Source organism: Chelonia mydas, chromosome 14 (assembly GCF_015237465.2).
Source record: "Chelonia mydas isolate rCheMyd1 chromosome 14, rCheMyd1.pri.v2, whole genome shotgun sequence".
Lineage (NCBI taxonomy): Eukaryota > Metazoa > Chordata > Testudines > Cheloniidae > Chelonia > Chelonia mydas.
This window is the reverse complement of record NC_051254.2, coordinates 2,419,939-2,441,149: the sequence shown is the minus strand read 5'-3', so window position 1 is coordinate 2,441,149 and position 21,211 is coordinate 2,419,939. Positions and strand designations below refer to the sequence as shown.

Genomic DNA, 21,211 nt, shown 5'->3' with positions numbered 1-21,211 from the left:
TCAAAGGCAACTGAATAATGAATAAAAGCAGATTGCGTTTGCTTAGTAAGGGAAACGCCCTTTCTCCAACACCCCCCGCAGCACGGATCTGTTTGGCATTCAGCATAAGGGAAGTAGCACAGCAAGCGCTTGCGGCTTTCATGTACACAGAGCGGGGACTGCTACAGCACTGCCTTTGTACTTCAGAGGAGATTAATGCAGGGAATGCTCTGAGCCCTCTTTTAATGAGGCCCCACCATTCCCCTGCAAACTCTGAAATAGGCAGTCTAGTTCAGCAAACCCCCCTTTAAAGTAGTAATGGTCCCTCTCTATTTCCTCACTCAAAAGTAGTGATTGCCCAGAAAATATGTGTAGAGGGTAAGGAACATTCTGTTTCTATCTGCAATACCAATCTCACAATCACTTCCATTGCACAGAAACATGATGTCTCAAACAAGCAGCTGTGACCTCACTGCAGGAATCCATGAGGATGGGCTAGAGGGGAAAGCCGTTACATAGAAATCTTTTAGTAACCACCGGTGATTAGAAAGAAAAGGCAGAAAGGTGCTGTCAAGGTTCCTTCCCCACTCTGAACTCTAGGGTACAGATGTGGGGACCCGCATGAAAGACCCCCTAAGCTTATTTCTACCAGCTTAGGTTAAAAATTCCCCAAGGCACAAAGTCTTTGCCCTTGGATTAGGTAAAACGCCGCCACCACCAAGACAAAGAACAGGGAAAGGACCACTTGGAGTCCTATTCCCGCAAAATATTCCCCCAAGCCCTACACCCCCTTTCCTGGGGAAGGCTTGATAATAATATCCTCACCAATTGATACAGGTGAACACAGACCCAAACCCTTGGATCTTAAGAACAATGAAAAATCAATCAGGTTCTTAAAAGAAGAATTTTATTTAAAGAAAAGCTAAAAGAATCACCTGTGTAAAATCAGGATGGTAAATACTTTACAGGGTAATCAGATTCAAAACATAGAGAATCCCTTTAGGCAAAATCTTAAGGTACAAAAAGACACAAAAACAGGAATATTCATTCCCTCCAGCACAGCGAATTTTACAAGCCATTTAACAAAGAAAACCTAACGCATTTTCTAGCTAGACTACTTACTAACTTTACAGGAGTTGGAGAACTTGCATCCTTGATCTGTTCCCAGCAAAGGGTATCACACAGACAGACAGAAAACCCTTTGTCCCCCCCACCCCTCCAGATCTGAAAGTATCTTGTCCCCTCATTGGTCATTTTGGGTCAGGTGCCAGCGAGGTTACCTTAGCTTCTTAACCCTTTACAGGTGAAAGGGTTTTGCCTCCGGCCAGGAGGGATTTTATAGCACCGTATACAGAAAGGTGGTTACCCTTCCCTTTATATTTATGACAGGTGCACACAATGGTCAAATGGACTTTTAGCAAAACACTATCCTGTAAGTTTGCTCAAGAGTGATGGGAGTTCTAAAGGTTTACTCTTATCCAGAATGTTTTAAAAAACCAAAAGCACACTTAGCAAAAATTACACTCTGTATGCATGTTTTAATTCATCAAAGCACTACCACTTAGTGCAGTAATTGCAAGAGATCTCTCCTGACAAACAGGGTCTGACTTGCTTAGCGTTCGGCTGGGAAACATCAAGGAAAACCAGAAAGAAAGGTGGTGGAGGAAGTGATAGTACTTTTCTTTCGGATTCAGTACTGATCTAATACCCCCATATGGTGTTAGGGGGTACAACAGGAGTTCACATCTTTTAGATAAGAAAGTCGAAATCGAAGTTCTGACCACATACCATCATGAAAGATCTTCTGGTGCTACTTGAAAGAGAAGGGGTGGTGTTCTTCTGGATGTCCTGTCTTCTTTTCAAGTAGACAATTAAATTTGGCTTCCCTAAATTCCTCCTACCACTGCAAATGGATGCAATGTTGTCTTTCTGTCCTGCATAAAACTCTTCAGTAATGTTGCTGTGAGATATGCAGCTGGAACACGTCACCTCAGAGCTAGCTGTATTTTAGTGGTAAGTAAAGAGATCGCTGTGTTTAGGTTCAGAGTTTGAGATCCTTTCAGATGGAAGATGCTACAGATAAATATAGGCTAATTGTAAAAGTCTGAAGATTTGGAATTGGAACAGATTTATCTTATTTAACACCAGTCCTACAATAGCTAAACCCAAGGCATGCACTTGTCTTTCTTCTTCTGCTACCCAGTACAGTTCCCAAAAATGGAACCAAACCCTGGGTAATGTACACTATTTTGTAAGTTTTGTTTAACTTTTAATTTACATTTAAATGAAACCTTTGGCTTCATTTGCAGTCTCCTGATGCTTTCATTTTTGTTGTGGACTTCTCTTAAGTAGGTAACCTCTCTCAGGATCTGAAAGGGCCAGTTTTCCTGTTTAAGACATATGCAAGTTTTCTGGATCACTCCCAGCAATTTCTCCTGGAAGGTCAGAAACACACATCTTTTGCATTCTGAAGTTATAAAAATCCCTCGTACTATACATTCATGGAAGGGAAGAACAGCCCACCAATTTCTACTGCACTACTGAATGTAGGGGAAATGCAAAATAACGTTAGAGCAGCACAAAGTACCTAGCGCTTTTTATCAGAAGTGACAACTTTAGCAGTCAACCCTCTTTAAAAATACAAGATTATGCAATCATGATGAGAGCAGGATCACTTAGGAGTTCAACAGTTTGCTCAAGTGCATTTTATACTGCTAAACCATGCAAAGTGTCCTCACATGTATCATTTCCAAAATCATTCTGCCCATATTAGAGAGATCTGAAACGGATGTTATTGCAGACCTCTGAATCTCTCATTCCCTGGCGGCATGATGCCAAGTCCTGACTCTCCTTCCATAATGTAAAAGAAGAAATCACCTCATCCTGGTTCTTGCAGAGGTGAAAAGAATTTTAAGCAGGATTGGAGAAAGTAAGATATGCCCAAAAGAACCAGAGTGCCTTTTGTAATCAAAAGGCACAAACAAAAAACCCTCCAGTGCATTTCACAGATTTTATTTGAATAATGTAGACATTCATTTATCTTTCCCTTTAGATCCCACTGGATTTTTCCCTATAACAAAATGCCACTCAGAGCTGGGCACTCTGTAGTTATCACATTATTTCTTACCAAAGATTAATTGATCTATATCCATCCATTTTCCTTACTATCTTAGCTCCTCCCGAGCATTTATGGATTTGTCCTCAACACCCCTGCAAGGTAGGGAAGTATTAATTATCCACTTCTTACAGATGGGGAACTGAGGAGCGGAAATTAAGTGACCTTGAGGACAAGGTCACAAATGAAGTCCAAGTCCCGATCTTCAGAGTTTTAAGCCATTGTCTTAACAATAAAACTAATTCCTTCTAACCCAGCCCACGTTCAAGTTATCTAAAAAACATCCTTTCCTGACAAAGATCTGTTCTTCCAAGTGCCAGGCTCTCCTTTCCCATGGCCAAATACGTTTAGAGACAATTCTGGGTTGTTCCAACCCAACTATTCAGAGAGCTCTACTGTCTAGGTGCTATATACCAAGTGGTCTTCTTTAGTCTTAGTCATTTCTATTTCAGTCTATAGAAGATCACATATCCTAAGATCTTGTAAAACCCTAATGCCCACTAAATAAAAATCCACACCCCACCTAAACCTCAACTCTCCTTCAATAGATAGGGTTTGTGATGCCTCCTAAAGGTCTACAGATTTGGGCTATTGTGGAAGTGGGAGAAGAACCATCATGGTCAGAGGGATACAGAGGGACCTAGACAAATTGGAGGATTGGGCCAAAAGAAATCTGATGAGGTTCAACAAGGACAAGTGCAGAGTCCTGCACTTAGGACGGAAGAACCCCATGCACCGCTACAGACTAGGGACCGAATGGCTCGGCAGCAGTTCTGCAGAAAAGGACCTAGGGGTTACAGTGGACGAGAAGCTGGATATGAGTCAACAGTGTGCCCTTGTTGCCAAGAAGGCCAATGGCATTTTCAGTTGTATAAGTAGGGGCACTGCCAGCAGACCGAGGGACGTGATCGTTCCCCTCTATTCGACATTGGTGAGGCCTCATCTGGAGTACTGTGTCCAGTTTTGGGCCCCACACTACAAGAAGGATGTGGAAAAATTGGAAAGAGTCCAGCGGAGGGCAATAAAAATGATTAGGGGACTGGAACACATGACTTATGAGGAGAGGCTGCGGGAACTGGGATTGTTTAGTCTGTGGAAGAGAAGAGTGAGGGGGGATTTGATAGCTGCTTTCAACTACCTGAAAGGGGGTTCCAAAGAGGATAGATCTAGACTGTTCTCAATGGTAGCAGATGACAGAACAAGGAGTAATGGTCTCTAGTTGCAGGGGGGGAGGTTTAGGTTGGATATTAGGAAAAACTTTTTCACTAGGAAGGTGGTGAAGCACTGGAATGGATTACCTATGGAGGTGGTGGAATCTCCTTCCTTAGAGGTTTTTAAGGTCAGGCTTGACAAAGCCCTGGCTGGGATGATTTAGTTGCGGATTGGTCCTGCTTTGAGCAGGGGGTTGGACTAGATGACCTCCTGAGGTCCCTTCCAACCCTGATATTCTGTGATTCTATGGACAGCCCCATGCCAGCCATTCTCTCATACCAAAGGAACTGCAGCCTGAGAGCCTCCACTGCACTCAGCTGTGCTAGCACTGCACAAGGAGAAAAGCAGCTCTCAAGCAGGCAGATCCCTAGACATTAAGGGCTTCAGAAGGTCAGGACCAAGAGGCAGCCAGTAAAGATCCTGGAACGGGCAGTCTCAGGTTTATGGCAAGATACCCCATTTAAACAAAAAGGCAGCTGCATTCTGCACTAGCCTCTGCTTCCAAGGTGATTTAAGGTGTATTGTTTAAGGTGTATTATTTAAGGTGCAATGTCAGAATCACTCTCTCTCTCTCCCTTTCTCTGTGGTCACTACTGCAGAGCCACAGCTGGGAAGTCACCCTGTAACCCTCAGGAAGTCCCACATGCACAAGCATCCTTAAAAAGCCACACTGAAAAAAACAAACTCCACCATATAGAACCATTTTGACATTAACAGGGGTCATCAGCAACGTTGGAACCGTTAGATCCACAGAACAGACTTTTGCCACTTGGGCTAGTACCAATGGCTGTAATAGGTTATCAGTCTCTATGTGGACTGGCCACTAGAGGGGGATGAGAGAGAGACTTTGCCAGTGGGTTTCACAGATATTTTGTGACAGCAAAGGATGCTGGGACTCAAATCTTGGGTTCTATTCCAGGTTCTAGAGGAGATGTGTGCTAGTGATCCTAGATCCTTCTGCACTCATTTCCCTCCTTGACCTCTTCTACACCATCCCCTCCAGCCTGCACTTCCCAGTCCTGTCTCTCTGCCCCAGCTCCTCCTTCAAGTCTCCCTTTCCAGTTCCTCCTCGTTATCCCAGTCTGTCAGGATTTCCACACACACACACACACACACCGCCTCCAGGAGCTTAATCCAATCCAAGTCTTCTGCCCAAATCCCAGTCCCAGACTCTTCACCCCAGCTCTACTCCCTCCACCAAGGCACATGCCAACCTCCCCATCCCCAACTCTGACTACTGTCCCTCTGCATTCAAGTCAGGTTGCTTTCTCTTCCTCACTGCCTGGATATCAGCAGGTGGAACAGTACAGAGGAGACAATCTCCTGGCTCCCAGTGACTGTGCCCAGCACCAGGAGCAGCAATTGCAGGAAAATTCCTGCTCAGCCCCTGCATCCCTGTGCTAGAACATGCTTAAGTGCACAGAGAATCTTCAGAGTGTTTAGCTGCCAAACTAACAAGTCTCTACTGAGCATGTGCAAACAAAGATTTTTCAAATGTTTATAACTTGTCAAAATTTGGGCAAATTTTCACAGGAACAGCAAAAGGTACATCCCTGTCACTGGGGAGTACCCCTGTCACAGTGCAAGGCCTTGCTCTACAGCTCAGATGCACTAGAACTTCTCAATAAAAGTGACAGGTTTCAGAGTAACAGCCGTGTTAGTCTGTATTCGCAAAAAGAAAAGGAGTACTTGTGGCACCTTAGAGACTAACCAATTTATTTGAGCATGAGCTTTGCATCCGATGAAGTGAGCTGTAGCTCACGAAAGCTCATGCTCAAATAAATTGGTTAGTCTCTAAGGTGCCACAAGTCCTCCTTTTCTTTTTGTCAATAAAAGTGCTGTAAGAATTTTTTTTTAACACAGGCAAAACAATGTACTTTCCCCTAATCTTGTTCTCATAAACAGCTAACACATTTTGCTGAAACTTTCCAACAAAATTCATCCTGAGGCAGACACCCAAAATGGGTATTTCAGCTCAAATGGTTAAGTTTGGCACAGTTATATGCAACTGAAGACTGGGTCTTACATTGGGAAGTGTTAGGCAGTTTACTCTAGGCAGTGCTACAGCTGCGATTACAATTAAGATGCAAACCAGTTCTATTCAACATAACTGGTTACAATAAGATCTGTCTTTGAAAATCCGCCTTTCCCAATTTAGTAAGGGGAACATCCATGTTCTTGTACAAAGTCACTGCTTTAAGAGCCAATTTATAAACCTCATGAAACTTTCAAAGGCCCTCTGACGTAAACACTCCTTTTTCTTTCCTCCTTCCATATGTAAGGGATCTCTCTTTGTTCATACAAGTTGAAGGGTTTGTAAGAGAGAAGGCAATTTCTTGTAATTTGAAAGAAAGCAGGAGATTATCTGGCTCTGTGTTTACATTCTTAAATGGAAGAAAAAAATTTTTTCAAGAGCTGAACCAATTACAGAGAAGTTTGCTGGCACTGGGAGCAGTTTGGTGCAACGTGAGTGTTATTTTGGATGTTTTAAATTTGTTGTCTTCAGTTTTTTCACAATCCAGAGCAGGGAATGTGTTTTACAGGAGCCTCGTAGCTTTTCAGTTTAAAACCCCAATGTAACAAAGGGGCTGGCCTTGTGGAGCTAGCTTTTTCTTTAAAAAAAACCACTTGTTTCTTTTTTTGCTGCATTGCTGACTGTACAAGGTGCAGCTCCAACAACTGACATTTGTGATTGTACATCTGAAAAAACTCACTGCAGCTGGGTCCTACAGGCTGGCAGCCTGCACTGCAGTTCCCCACAAACTATTCACCAATCTTTTAAGAGAGATTAACCACCACTATCCATTTCCTCTCCTATAAGTTTTGTGCCAAACTGTTGCCCTAAATTGAAGCAAGGCAATCAATACTGTTGTACTGGTAATGCCTAGGACCATGGCAAGTGAATCTGTCAGATGGTTTTCACCAGTTATTTCCTAGATTTCTCCCTCTGCCCCTCAAATACCAGTGGGACTATCTCACCAATCCAATCTGCTTCTCTCCCCCCCCCTTCCATCTCCCCCTCCTTTTTAAAAAGGATCTGTTTTAAAAACACTGCCTATTGGTTAGTGCTGGGCACTGCAGCCCAAGAGCCCAGTTTTGAATCCTAGTCTTCCCTGTCCTGGCCAGCTAGACTGGGAGTACTCCTGGGAAAGTATCCCCCTCCCCACAATCCACTAATGAGTGGCATTAGTGGAGTTTCTTCAGAAAACAGAAATCCAACCTACGGTATGAAAATGTCAGTTTCTACAGGCAGCACTTCAGAGATTTAATCGGCTTCATTTTGCTGCTTGCACACAATGGGATAGCAAAGTGAGTAGGGGGACGAGTCACAGTACTGATACCCATCAGCCTTTGCTGGTGAGCGAATGGAGCAAATCCAACAAAAACAACCCTATATGATGCCAAGGAATTCAAGAACCCACAGCAGGGTATTGGGGGGGAGATTCACTAGGTTAACAATGCTAAGTGCCTTTGCTAACTTGCCAGTTATAGTCCCTTCAGCATCAAGAACAGCGGTAGAATGGAAAAGGGCTTGACTCTGCAGTGGGACACAAGTGGAGGAGCAGCAGACATGTAAAAGAGGCTTTCACTCTGCAGCAAGTTGAAAATGGGTCACATAGATGCTTGAAAATGCTTTCTGCGGGTGCTGAATAGTCATCAGAACCCATTATCAGCCCCTATAGATTTAAGAACACTTTAAAGGAAACTGTCAGATTTAAATTCATATAAATAAGTTTCCTTACTTGTATTACTAAAAACTCATTACTTTATTAAACACGGATTTTTTTTTTTTTTTTATGTAGGCAAGTTGTTTAGTTTGTTTCAGCTTGGTCAAGGCAAATAAGTTAGTCTATTTCCTATATATTTAGTTAGTGCTTAATCAATTTCACTTCAGATTCTCATTCAATGAATGGCACAAGGGCTGCATATTTCAGGATGTTTGTTTAAAACACATTTTTTTTTATTTTTATCTTTTTGCTGAATTTTAATCACAGAAACATTACATACACACAGATCGTTGTGTCCTGTTAGGCCCATTCAAAAGCTTGATTGCCACTGGTTCTTTCCATCTGATTAGAGGGAAAGAAAGGCGTTTTAAAAGTTTACTATCACTACTTGATTTGTAAAGAATTCTCTATTCTGTGTTACAACTGCAGTATCTTCATGACCAACTTTTAGCAGAGATGAAGTTTAAGTGATGATTCAGGATTTAATACCAAAGCACTGAAGGTTCTATTGCCCATATTATTAATGGGTTTTCATGTGGCCATGTGACAAGTGCTGACATTTAAATATGAGTACTTCAGCCTGGTGCAAGTTTAAACAGACCTCTTAACTCTTGTGACAAGCAGAATATGCAGCGGATGGCTCTCTTGTGAGGAAGAACATATTAAGAAACGGTGGGACCTCACCTAGAGAATGATTTGCTGGCAACAGCAAAGGGACAGCATGGCTACACTTGCCATAAGGAAGCAAAAATAAAACACACAAAATTAACAGTACATCATGCTGTAAGAGAATAGGAGTACTTGTGGCACCTTAGAGACTAACAAATTTATTTGACCATGAGCATTTGTGAGCTACAGCTCACTTCATTGGATGCTGTAGCTCATGAAAGCTTATGCTCAAATAAATTTGTTAGTCTCTAAGGTGCCACAAGTACTCCTTTTCTTTTTGCGAATACAGACTAAGACGGCTGCTACTCTGAAACCTGAAAGAGAATAGTTACGGTTGCTATTTACAGGGCAAAGCACGTTTCACATTATACTTACATATTTGCAAACAACAAAGCAACATCAAAAAGGGCATTTAAAATACTTTTTTAAAGCAAAACATTTCAAAGACCATGGAGCCAACGTAAGAACCAAGGTACAGAAATAAACCGAAATCATTTTCAATTCACATATCAAACATATTCACTGCAGGCATCAAAAAGGGAAAGCAACAAGTGACGGGCTAGTTTCACAAAACAGGAGGAGGTGGTGTGTTGATTCCTTTATACCTAGCAGTCCAGGGGCACTCAGCTGGGATGTGGGAGATTCAGGTTAAAGTCCTAACTCTGGAGCAGAAACCTGAACTCAGGTCTTCCCCATCCTCAAGTGAGTGACCTAGCCACCAGACTAGCGGCTGTTTTGGGGTGGGTCTCTCTCTCCAGCTCTCCTGTTAAAGCTGTTATACTTTGTATAAATAATTAAATGTTCATTAGAGCAAGGACTTGAACTTGGATCTGACACATCCCATGTAAGTACCCTAACCACTCACTATAAGCCATTCTCGCTCTCTCCCTCTCTGGCCCAATGACTATTCAACAGGTGAGACTGAGAAAGATCCATGCCAGAATACCCAGTAGCTTCAGGGCACTTCCCAAGAGGGATAGAGATCTGGTATCCCTGCTCCAGAGCAGGGATTTGAACCCACATCCTAAGTGATTTCCCTAACCTCTGAGCTACTCGGGGACAGCAGCCCCATTACCTCATCCTCCAGAGGTTTTGTGAATCTAGCCTAAATTTTTTTTTTTTTTTGGGGGGGGGGGGCGGGGCCTGAAACTATTTGGGTGAATAGCTTTGGTTGACCCAAAACGTCATTTTTTGGCAAATAAACTATTTGTCAGAAAAATCTTACCCAGCTCTACTCCAAAGGTAATTTAATCTGACACTGATGGACCAAGATACGCACATGTGAGAAGGTCCAGCTGGAAGAGTTACAAGCTATTTTATTTACAAGAATACTGGGGGCTCTTTTCAGTGTGAATTCTATTCAGACCAAGGAAGCTACCTGGGAAGTGAATGATGCTGGAGAAAGTCAGATTCTGAATAACTTTGTTATTATTTATCATTATTGCTTATTCTGAAAATGCTTTGGAAGTTGATCGGAATATCCAGGCCTGAATGCTCTTTTGTAATCTTCTCTTCTATTCTGCATCAATCTTACCCTCAAATTTACAGGCACCATTTTTGTTTCAGACCCTACTATGACAACTGCATACACTCCTTCTCTGGGCTGAAGGGTGAGGGAAGAAGGCAAAGAGACAGAGAGGAGATGAAAGAGAGGATTAAGAGTGGCTGTGCAGCTGTATAAAGCATCTATGCAGGACATTCATAGCGGCAATGGCAACATAAACTAAGTCAGGCAAATCTCTCCACAGTATGAAAGCACTTTTTGTTAATTAGGATGCAGAAGGGATAATGAAGTACTGGCCCCTGGACTCCTGAAATCCAGTAAGCCCTTGCAGTGGGGTTGCATATGAGTGCTAGGGCTGTTGGTGTGGATTCGTTTTTAAGAACACACGGTAACAGATAAAAACTGGATTGACCTAGTGTGAACTTAGTTTAACACTTGTAATCATGAAAGAGCCAATTCTTCCCCAAAGCACACCATGCTTCTCTTTCAGCGCTTCTGAGAAAGGACGAGCTGGTGAGTAAGATTACTGTATTGTTCTGCCTACAGTGTGCTCACTTTCTGGACCACTCAAGATGGGTTCAGCAAACCCATGCGCACACTGTAGAGAAAGTGGCTTGTGCGCATCATTTAAACGGTGCACCACTACTGGTCCAAAAACATTTCCTGTCATGTCACTCCTTCACGCCCACCCCTTCATGTCTGAGCGAAACCCCAACCCTTTGTTTTCTGTTTGGAAAAGAACAGTTCATCAAGACGCACTCCTCGACTCTCACTCTCGCCATTTTCAACTCCACTATGGCACTGGTTATACTGCCTGGCACAAGAACCTTATGGCCAGTTCCTACCAAAGCTGCCCACACAATTATTTCATGAGGGCTCTTGGGATTTCACTGGATCACAGTCAGCAAGTGGGTAAAACAGCTCTGTATCAAACCCCATTTGTAAAATGGCAAAGCTACTTGTGTTAAACACAGATATCCTAGCTCCTCCCATTGCTAGAAACCCCACCCCTTTTCAGTGGGCAGAGACAAAGTAAAAGCATAGTATAACAAGCGGAAGCTAAGCAAACAGAGAAAACACGTCGGAAATCTGATTTAGGTCTCTGTTCAATCAATCAGAGCAAAAATACACTTGTGAAAAGAACTTTAATTTAAAAATCAGCCCATGCAGACTAACATACCAAACTTCATAATCTTCATGGATCAAGGCCTTACCTTTTCCATTCACCTACCCGCTGCTCCCTCCCCACTGCACCCATATTCAACACAAGCTAACTGTTCAGAACTCTCCATACAGCTTGGAGAAATTGAGCCTTCAAGAATGTGTTTTGCACACCATGAAATACACTTGCAGCTGCAGTCCCCAAAGTATTCTCTGAACTACAGAAACATGCCCCCAATGACATGCTGTTGGAAACAATGAATATTGAAACTAAATTTAAATATTGTTATTGTTTGTTTGCTACACTGTATTGACTCAGGCTTTCATACTCATCCCTGTATTATTTGCTAACTTCTCATACACTAGATGTTGTCAAAACAAATTTAAATCATATACAAATTATTACGGTTGTGGCACAAAGAGCCAGCCTTCCAAGGAAAAGACCGACGCATTGTCTAACTCATGCTATTATAACATGTTTTCTAACATGCTGGGGGTGACATCATGATGCCAGAAGTACTGTCTTTCGGAGGATATAAAAACAAGGCCCTTACCGCTTGTAGTCATTAAAAGACCCTGTGACATGTTCACTTTTATAGCTGTTTGCTCTGGTGCCCTGCCAAATTTGGGAAGTTACACTGTCTCCTTAAATAATGCTTGCACTTTCCATCCTACATAGTGTTTACTTTCGGTCCTAAACTGTTGGGTACTTGTTGTTTGAATTGTTAATGATCATAAAAATATTTCAGCGGTGGGTGAAGTGGTTCCTATATATAGTATGTAGTGCATTTTGGGATGGCAGACGCCACAGAAACAACCATAAGACAATATATTGTTAGGTAGGGGAAACTTCTTGTTAACAAAACATGGTGCTTTCAAATGGATCTGAGCATGTTGCTTTCAAAATGCTCCGGAAGTCCAGCCAGCTCAGGGAAAGGAGGGATGGTTGAGCCTCTGGAGGGCAGTCCTCTCCTGATATATTGGCACAGTATGCACCAGACTGGGCCCCAAAGCACTTGCAACTGAAAATTTGATGCATTTTTGCAGCCCTATTGGATTCCATTAGAGGAGAAGATCCAAGTTTGCCCTCAGGTATGTTTTATCCTGTGCACACCCCTATTCAGGTAACATGCACCTCACTCTGTAGCTTTCTCTCTCACACACACACAAGTTACATAGGAAGTCATGCTGAACAATTATTATTTGAATGCTCAGAAGTACTATAGGAAGCTACAAGCAGGGAAAAAGCCACACTGGAGTTGATTTGTAGGTTATATTTCTTGATAAGTCATGGAAATCATTTGGAGCCCTGCTGCATAAAGACATTAAGGTACAGTAAGCAGCAATTTCTCTTCCCACACTAACCAATAAAAAAGGAAAAACTGTAAACTTTTTACCCCAAATTTATTTTCCTGAATTACATTAATAACTCAAGTGTACTAAGAGCTCCCAGGTGACTACATCAGCAAATAGTCTCAGTTCTTGCCTATGTAAGTGTATGTGCTGGAACTGGCTGAATGGTTTTCTAAAGGCTCAGAATGAAAGGCTCCACACAAAAGACCATCATCTTTTATGTACCTTTCCCATATCCTCTATACACATTAAAGCTTTAAGACACTGCTTTAATGTCTCTTCCAAATACAAGATTTCCAAATGTATTGACCTGCAGAATCACAAATCTTTTAACAGCAAACTTCTCTGCGGAATATGGAGCATATCCTCCTTTGAATACACATGCAATGAAGTAGGGTGTTTCCTAACTTCTAGGTTCTTGACTTTGCAATGTTAATAACGTTCTTTTAATGTAGGTTTTTGTAGGTTTTATACAGTGTGCGCCAATACCACTCAACTATAATACAGAAATCAATGTATGAGGGTACAGGGTTTGGCATCAATGAATATGAATTTTTACAGTCAAATTTCTACGCCTCACTTCAAAGTGGTATAATCCAAACCTCCTTCTCCCGATGTGCGGTGTCCTATTGCTCAGGACAGCAATTATCTGTTAATTGCAATACCATTTTAAAATATTTCTTTGGAACTGTATTTTTCTGTTCACAATCTGTAGCTTCTCTCTGGGTTTCCTTATATATGGAGAGAGGCTGACTTTTCACAACATAACATTCTTTTTCACCTTTAGGGAGAAACATATATACAGGCAACATTTGAATTTGATAGTGGGAGACCAGGTCCAGGATGGCAGTATCCACGGGATTTCAGTATTTGGGCAGGCAAAGTACTGAGGCTTCTAGACAGCCCAGTCATCCAATCTGCAAGCACCTTGTCAATCTTGTCAATCTCCGGGCTAGGGGCACTTCTGCCCCCTCTTCTGATCTCACTAAGTCACACCCTCGAGAGTTCAGCTTCTTGCCTTCCCATGTCCTGGGGTGAAAACCTGTGGTTCTCCCATTTAGACTGGAACCCCAGCTCTAGTATCCTGTGTCGCAACTCAACAGACCCAACTGGACTTGGCACCCTAAAGTCTTCCCTTCAGAAGCTGTGGCCAGTGGCTAATACAGTGACCTTTGGTAAAGTTTCATCTTACCAAAAGGAACAAAGCAGAGCATAAGACAAAGGATTTTAAAACAATAAAAGGCCTATATGCACGTGTATCTTACCTAGAGGCTTGCCATCTCTTGGCAGACACACTAGGAAGGTCCATCTTTTCTCCAGAGCCCTGGTCTCTGGGTTCTTTGTCTGTGAGACCTACTTCTCATCTGCAGCTCCCAACAATGCCCTCACTCTACCTTAAGAATGTTATGTCTGTCTCCCCAAGAAGCTCTTAGTTTTGCTTCTCGGGCTTTGGGTGCTCCTGTATTGACCAGCTGTGATCTTAGCCCTTGATACCCTGTTGAGCTCAACAGGGTTTGGAGATGGGACTTCAAAGTGGATGGGTCTAGTATTGTTCCTCAAGTGGGTAAATGAGTGGCAGTCTGAAGCTAAATCTGAATTAAACCCTTATAGTAATACAGTACCCCTCCTTACAACAGGAAAACCAGACAAAGAAAGTGCTTTACTTGTTACACAGTAGCCCCAAATCCACCACACACTTCCTGCTGCCTGGGCTAAGCCATTACAGTGGCATCTCTAGGGAACAGTTTTCCTACCACCCTAGCAAATAAGCCTGAGAATGTCAGCCATTCGCAAAAGGAAGGTGAGCAGCAGGCTCTTCAGTAACAAAAAATAAACTGTGACTCCACAATGATGCAAGTGTGAAGAAAATACCTGGGCCCCACATGGATCAAATCAGGGCCACATGTGACAAGGGCGCTATCAACTGTTTTCTAGACAAAATGCTTTCATCTGAATCACAGAATATCAGGGTTGGAAGGGACCTCAGGAGATCATCTAGTTCACTCCCTGCTCAAAGCAGGACCAGTCCCCAACTAAATCATCCCAGCCAGGGCTTTGTCAAACCTGACCTTAAAAACTTCTAAGGAAGGAGATTCCACCACCTCCATAGGTAATCCATTCCAGTGTTTCACCACACTCCTAGTGAAAAAGTTTTTCCTAATATCCAACCTAGACCTCTCCCACTGCGACTTGAGACCATTACTCCTTGTTCTGTCATCTGCTACCACTGAGAACAGTCTAGAGCCATCCTCTTTGGAACCCCCTTTCAGGTAGTTGAAAGCAGCTACCACATCCCCACTTATTCTTCTCTTCCACAGATTAAACAATCCCAGTTCCCGCAGCCTCTCCTCACAAGTCATGTGTTCCAGTCCCCGAATCATTTTTGTTGCCCTCCGCTGGACTCTTTCCAATTTTTCCACATCCTTCTTGTAGTGTGGGGCCCAAAACTGGACACAGTACTCCAGATGAGGCCTCACCAATGTCGAATAGAGGGGAACGAGCACGTCCCTCCATCTGCTGGTAATGCCCCTACTTATACATCCCAAAATGCCATTAGCCTTCTAGGCAACAAGGGCACACTGTTGGCTCATATCCAGCTCATCGTCCACTGTAACCCCTAGGCCCTTTTCCGCAGAACTGCTGCCGAGCCATTCAGCCCCTAGTCTGTAGCGGTGCATGGGATTCTGCCATCCTAAGTGCATCCTAAGTGCACTTGTCCTTGTTGAACCTCATCAGATTTCTTTTGGCCCAATCCTCCAACTTGTCTAGGTCCCTCTGTATCTATCCCTACTCTCCAGCTTATCTACCACTCCTCCCAGTTTAGTGTCATCTGCTAACTTGCTGAGGGTGCAGTCCATGCCATCGTCCAGATCATTAATGAAGATATTGAACAAAACTGGCCCCAGGACCGACCCTTGGGGCACTCCACTTAATACCGGCTGCCAACTACACATGGAGCCATTGATCACTACCCGTTGACGCCGACGATTTAGCCAGCTTTCTACCCACCTTATAGTCCATTCATCCAGCCCATACTACTTTAACTTGCTGACAAGGATACTGCGGGAGACTGTATCAAAAGCTTTGCTGAAGTCAAGGAATAACACATCCACTGCTTTCCCCTCATCCACAGAGCCAGTTATCTCATAATCGAAGGCAATTAGGTTAGCCAGGCATGACTTGCCCTTGGTGAATCCATGCTGACTGTTCCTGATCACTTTCCTCTCCTCTAAGTGCTTCAGAATTGATTCCTTGAGGACCTGCTCCATGATTTTTCCAGGGACTGAGGTGAGGCTGATGATACAGAACAGCACAGTGATGACACAGAACAGCTAGAAGCCTAATTCCCTCAGTAGGTTAACTACTAATATCAAAACCAAAGATCAAAGCAGAACATACTAAAGACCAGTCCTCCTAACTATACGTTTATTTCAACTCAATTCATCAAAGGGCATTGGGCTTTTCATTCTGGGGCGGCAATTGGAATCTTAACGGAGAATCAAGGAAATGAGCTTTGGCGGTCTCCTTCTGTTCTTTGGTGGGTACCGAGTTCATGTGGATTAATTCACCAGAGCATTCAGCATTCACAGGACACTGAGCATGGTCGCTATCACAGAAGCTCCCCACGCGGTGCATTTGTCCAGTGCAGATGTCTTCTTTGTTCCCCCACACCATCTCTCTACTGTTGTGCAAGAACTTTACTCCTGTACAGTTGGACCAAGCTTTCGTAGCTCTCTGCCTCTTCAACTTTCTATGTCATTTCAAAACATCTTTCTTGTTTTTAACTCTTAATTTCTTTCACTGTGCTATTAACACGACTGTAGTATTTACCGCAACCCTACAACATTTGGGATACAGTTTGTATGAAAGATAACTTACAAGTTAAAGTGGCATTGTGCTGTAAGGTATTTCTGCTCTGTGAAAAAGCAGATACCTTTAAGTTCCAGTAGAGTAAATCCCTTAATCTGAGCAAACCCAAGTATCGAGCTGGAATCTAAAATGTAATAAACAGAAGATAAGAATATTTTCACCTTCTTGGCTTTGACTAATAAGATGCTGTCCCAGGTGTGCTCTTCAAATCCCTGTAATTCAGTACGGCAGAGGAACTTTAGTGTGGATAAAATATCTGGATCAACAAGTCGTTCAATCCAACCGACAAGCGTTGCAGACCATGCTTTCCCCCCACATAACAGGTGAGACACTTACCACCTCAGAGCAATTTTGATTGGTGTAGTAAGGCATGATGTGAAAAGGTCAGCCGGCAGGTCAGGGATCATAGGTAGCAACTCGTTGGCTTCGCATGCTGCCAGCTGAATGCAATTCTTCATTGACGGGGGCAAAGGCATCTGAGCAAGTGGATGATTAGGGTTAATTGCAGCAACCTTGAGGAGAGATCAAAAGAAAAAGGCATCAGTCAGAGGACTTAACCGTCCAGAAAAATAAATCTGAAAACAACCCGCTAAGAACTGCCAAGGCTGAATGCATCACCATATTCAGCAATGATTAAAGTAGTAATGGCACTGATACAGCTATGTCAGGAGTGAACAGTTCAAGTGTACATTTGCAGCCCGTGCCATTCGTAGTATTTCAGTACAGTATTTAGTAATACAACCAGCAACTTGGGACACAGAGATTAAACTGTCGACCACCACGTCACAGGATTCTTAATCCACAAGATTCTGCCACCTTTGAATCAAGCATTGTAGAAATAAGTCTTGTGAGCTATTGTGCTACCCGAGAAAAAAGTTTAACAAAAAATATCTTTTTTGCAGCCTACTCTCACCAACTACAAAGTGGTGAAATAGCTTAGAACTGAAAGGAGGAAAGGCAACTGACTGATTTAGATGGAGCTCAGAGTCATGAGGGCTGAGTATCTACTGCTACAGTCCCCAGTACTCCCCACACTGCTTCCATGAGAACTCTGACTTCTGAACAGAGGCCACACTGAAGGGATGTGGAGAGGATTGCCTAAGGAAAGGAGAAATGCAAAAGACAATTGCCTAAATTAAAAGGGGGAACGTCTGCTCTCTTATGGGGTGAATGAGAGACAGGGGAGTGTGTGTGTCAGGTCAGCAAAGGTACCAGTAGGTGCAGCTTGCAAGTCAATATTAGAGAACGGGCAGGGGACAGACAGGAGGAGGACAGGTGGCTGTCTCTCCCCAGGATTGACCAGAAATACCCATGAGTTGCAACTTCTGTCCAGAGCACTGAACATCAGTCACCAGAGCAACTGTATTACAGCAAGTCTTTTCTGCAACAACCAGATGAGCTAAAACAATGTCAGCAATGCCAGACTGCTCTAAACAAGAAATTAGTTCCGAGGTCTACAGCGACAACCTTGCTAAAACTTATGATTGGTTTGGGAACAATCAGCCATCAAATCTGAGTCACAAAGAGAGACTGGCCGAGTTAACAGATGTGTCAGTGCTGCCTTCACACTAGCTGTGCGCTGGCAGAATACATTAAGCTAACAGCATTCCTGCAGCAGCGGCCAGGGAATAGGATTGCATACATGCTATTCAATTCCCTCACTCCAGGTCCTTTGTGGGAATCAGTTTTTAAAGAAGCGAAGAGTAAGCAGCAGAGCAGGATGCCATATGAGCATGTGCAGGGTTTTGGTAAAAGTAGGACAAAGCCTGCTGTGAAGGAGTTAATAAGGTCTGGTCAACACTGATGGGCTGCGTGCCGAAGGTTGCCGACCCCTAGTCTACACTGAAGCGCTGCAGTGCTGCCGGAGTGTTTCAAGTACAGACCATCGAGCTGTATCATTTACCTTCAGTTTGTCTGTCCAGACATCATCTTGTAAAATGGAAATACTGTGCACCAGTAATTCCAGGTGTGTTTTTAGAATTACAATGGCACTAGTAATTAAGAGTGTGTGCTATGGGAGATTTTTCAGAGACCTGATTATATGGAAAGCGTAGGTACTCCTTCCAGTGTCTTTTTTAAAAAGGTAGCGACACAAACACTAGCTTGTGTGTGTCTACAACACCCTTTCAAACATCCAGAATTCTGGACCCAAATGTGCGTGAGGCTTCTTGAGTGAACAGGACTGGAAAACTGCCCTATCAATAAGGCTACGATTATGTCATGGAAGTCACAGAATCCTGACATTTTCTGCCCTAGGGCTGGAGCTGTCAGCAGGCAGTGAGCCCCCAGCAGCTCCTAGCCACTGGGCAGCAGGGGGACCCACAGCTTCCAGCCCCTGCAAGCAGTGGGGGGATATTTTTAGTAAAAATCAGACAGGTCACGGGCTTCTGTGAATTTTTGTTTATTGTCCGTGACCTGTCTGTGATTTTTACTAAAAATATCAGTGACAAAATCTGAGCCTTACCTATCAACAACTTGAACTACAAACAAAAATGAAGTAGGACCCTTCTAAAAGTGATCCATCCAAATCTGCTATCCTAATCACCAAAGACAAATGGCTTTTGCAGGATTTCACTTTTTTCACACTAAGTTAGGCAATATGCTAGCCTTTTGCAACACTTCTATACCAAAGTTTATAATCCTGTTTAAATCAACAAGTGTAAATCAGTTTGGTGGTCTCAGCAGAGCCCTTTGTGAAGGTACATCCATGTTATACACCCGCTACACAGTTCAGTACAACTTTCCACCTCTGCTGCAGAAAAGCATAGAAAAGATGCATTAGGAAAGTTGTGGAGGGGTTTCAGATTTGTTGTTTCTTTTTTTTTTTAAGTTTAATCTTAGGAGCTGCTGCATCATTCATACGAGTTTCTTGCCTTTATCCCAAATGGCTGCCACCTCCCATTGTTCGCAATCGGAAGGGCTGCCCTCAGCTAAGATGGATGTCATCTCCCTACATCCTAAATGGAGCTGAACCGATCCTCAAACCAATCCCAGGACCTCTGATCGTATTTACTGCACTTCTCTAATAACCTAAACTTTATCTTTTAAATATCTGTTATAACTAATTTTTAAAAACAGATATTTTAAATAACTACAGGAAGGGATTTGGGGGTAGTGGACAGGATGGAGGAGGTTTGCCCTTTATAGATTTGTAAATACAGAGAATCCAAAGAGCTGTAGCGATGGTAATTAATGCATTAAGGAAGGATGTACGCACTGGGCATCCTCAGTACATGGGCTCTTTAGGGGAACACGTTTAAATGAATTTTATACTGGCTGAAATGGGCTGAATACTGAAAGCCTCTAGCCATGGAGTATGCATGGCATGGGTAACAACAGGGAAAGCTTCTCTCAAGTCACTCCCTATCAATGCCCCTCAATTCTGATCAGGAGAATAGCTCATCCTCTTTGGTCTGTTTAATCCTTGAGTTCTCCACAGAAATGCCCAATAAGGGGATCTAATCATGAGAAATATAACATGAAATCTTGGCCATTAAAATCTGGAACAGGAACCACCACCAAGCCAATATAGGGTATCAACTTTTGGTAACTGCCATCCTGGTCAGATTTAAAGCAATGCACTAGAGGTGAAAGCTTTGGAATTCCCTGGGCTATCCAGTTCCTTAGTACAATCATTTCTATTGTGAAGCAACCATGAAGAAAAAGATGGACTTCAGCTGACAAGTAGGAGCCTATCTCAAAAACACAGACACACCTTGCAAACTTGTCTTTATGGCTAAGGATACGATTTAGTCATGGAGTATTCCATCACTTTACTGGACCTCCATGACTTGTTTGTCTTCATCTATCAGCAGCTGCCAGCAGGGATGGAGCCAGGGCTAGGCTCCCCCTGCCCCATGGCTTCAGCCACAGGCCAAGGCTGTGTGCCCGCCCAGTCTCCCCCCAGCCTGTGGCTGAAGACAGGATGGTTCCCCCACAGCCGCCCGTGGCGGTGGGGCTTGGGCTTTCAGTCCCCCCTCATGGGGCTCCAGCTGTCATCGTCCCCCCCCCACCCCCCGGCTACTTTTAGAGTCACAAGCAGGTCAGGGATCCCACAAATTTTTGTTTATTGCCCACGACCTGTCCGTGACTTTTACTAAAAATAACCACGACAAAATATTCACCTTAATTATGGCATGCAAATAACTGATCCTAGACCTGCTTAGAAAGATGCTGGTGCTTTGTTATAACACAAGGAATTTACCCCTAATACCCTGAGAATAATGGCTCACATTTCCTTAATTTCTGAGCTGTCATCATCTTCCCTCATTCGCCACCTCCCCAGTATACATACTAAGCTGGTGAGAACAGACAACTTCACAGCAAAATTGTGTATGTTCTGATCACAAGTTTCAGTCAACAAAAAACAACTGTCTTTACCGAGAATGGAGATGACACCATAAGTACAAAGAACAATGGAAAATCCCTGCTATATCAAGTCAATAATATTGCTGACTTCTAGAGATTTTAATTATCAACTAAACCGAAATCCCTAGATACTTCTGTGAAATGACAAATCAGTTGTTTTGGATACAAATTATAGCTGCCCCAATTAAGCTACCTGTATTCAGTTTTGCCACTTGTGAATGGTGCACTAGCCAGAAAGAAAAAGGAACAGGT

The 21,211-nt window shown here is 43.1% G+C and overlaps 1 protein-coding gene across 8 annotated transcripts in view; it reads right to left on the bottom strand.

Annotated features, from left to right (window-relative positions):
- RPTOR (regulatory associated protein of MTOR complex 1) overlaps positions 1-21,211 on the bottom strand; it is a 305,325-nt gene that overhangs the window by 147,012 nt on the left and 137,102 nt on the right. For all 8 annotated transcript variants that reach the window (XM_043527662.1, XM_043527663.1, XM_043527664.1 and 5 more), the window contains one exon: positions 16,928-17,103. In XM_043527662.1, coding sequence (XP_043383597.1) covers positions 16,928-17,103 — 176 coding nt within the window. The remainder of the gene's footprint in view (positions 1-16,927; positions 17,104-21,211) is intronic.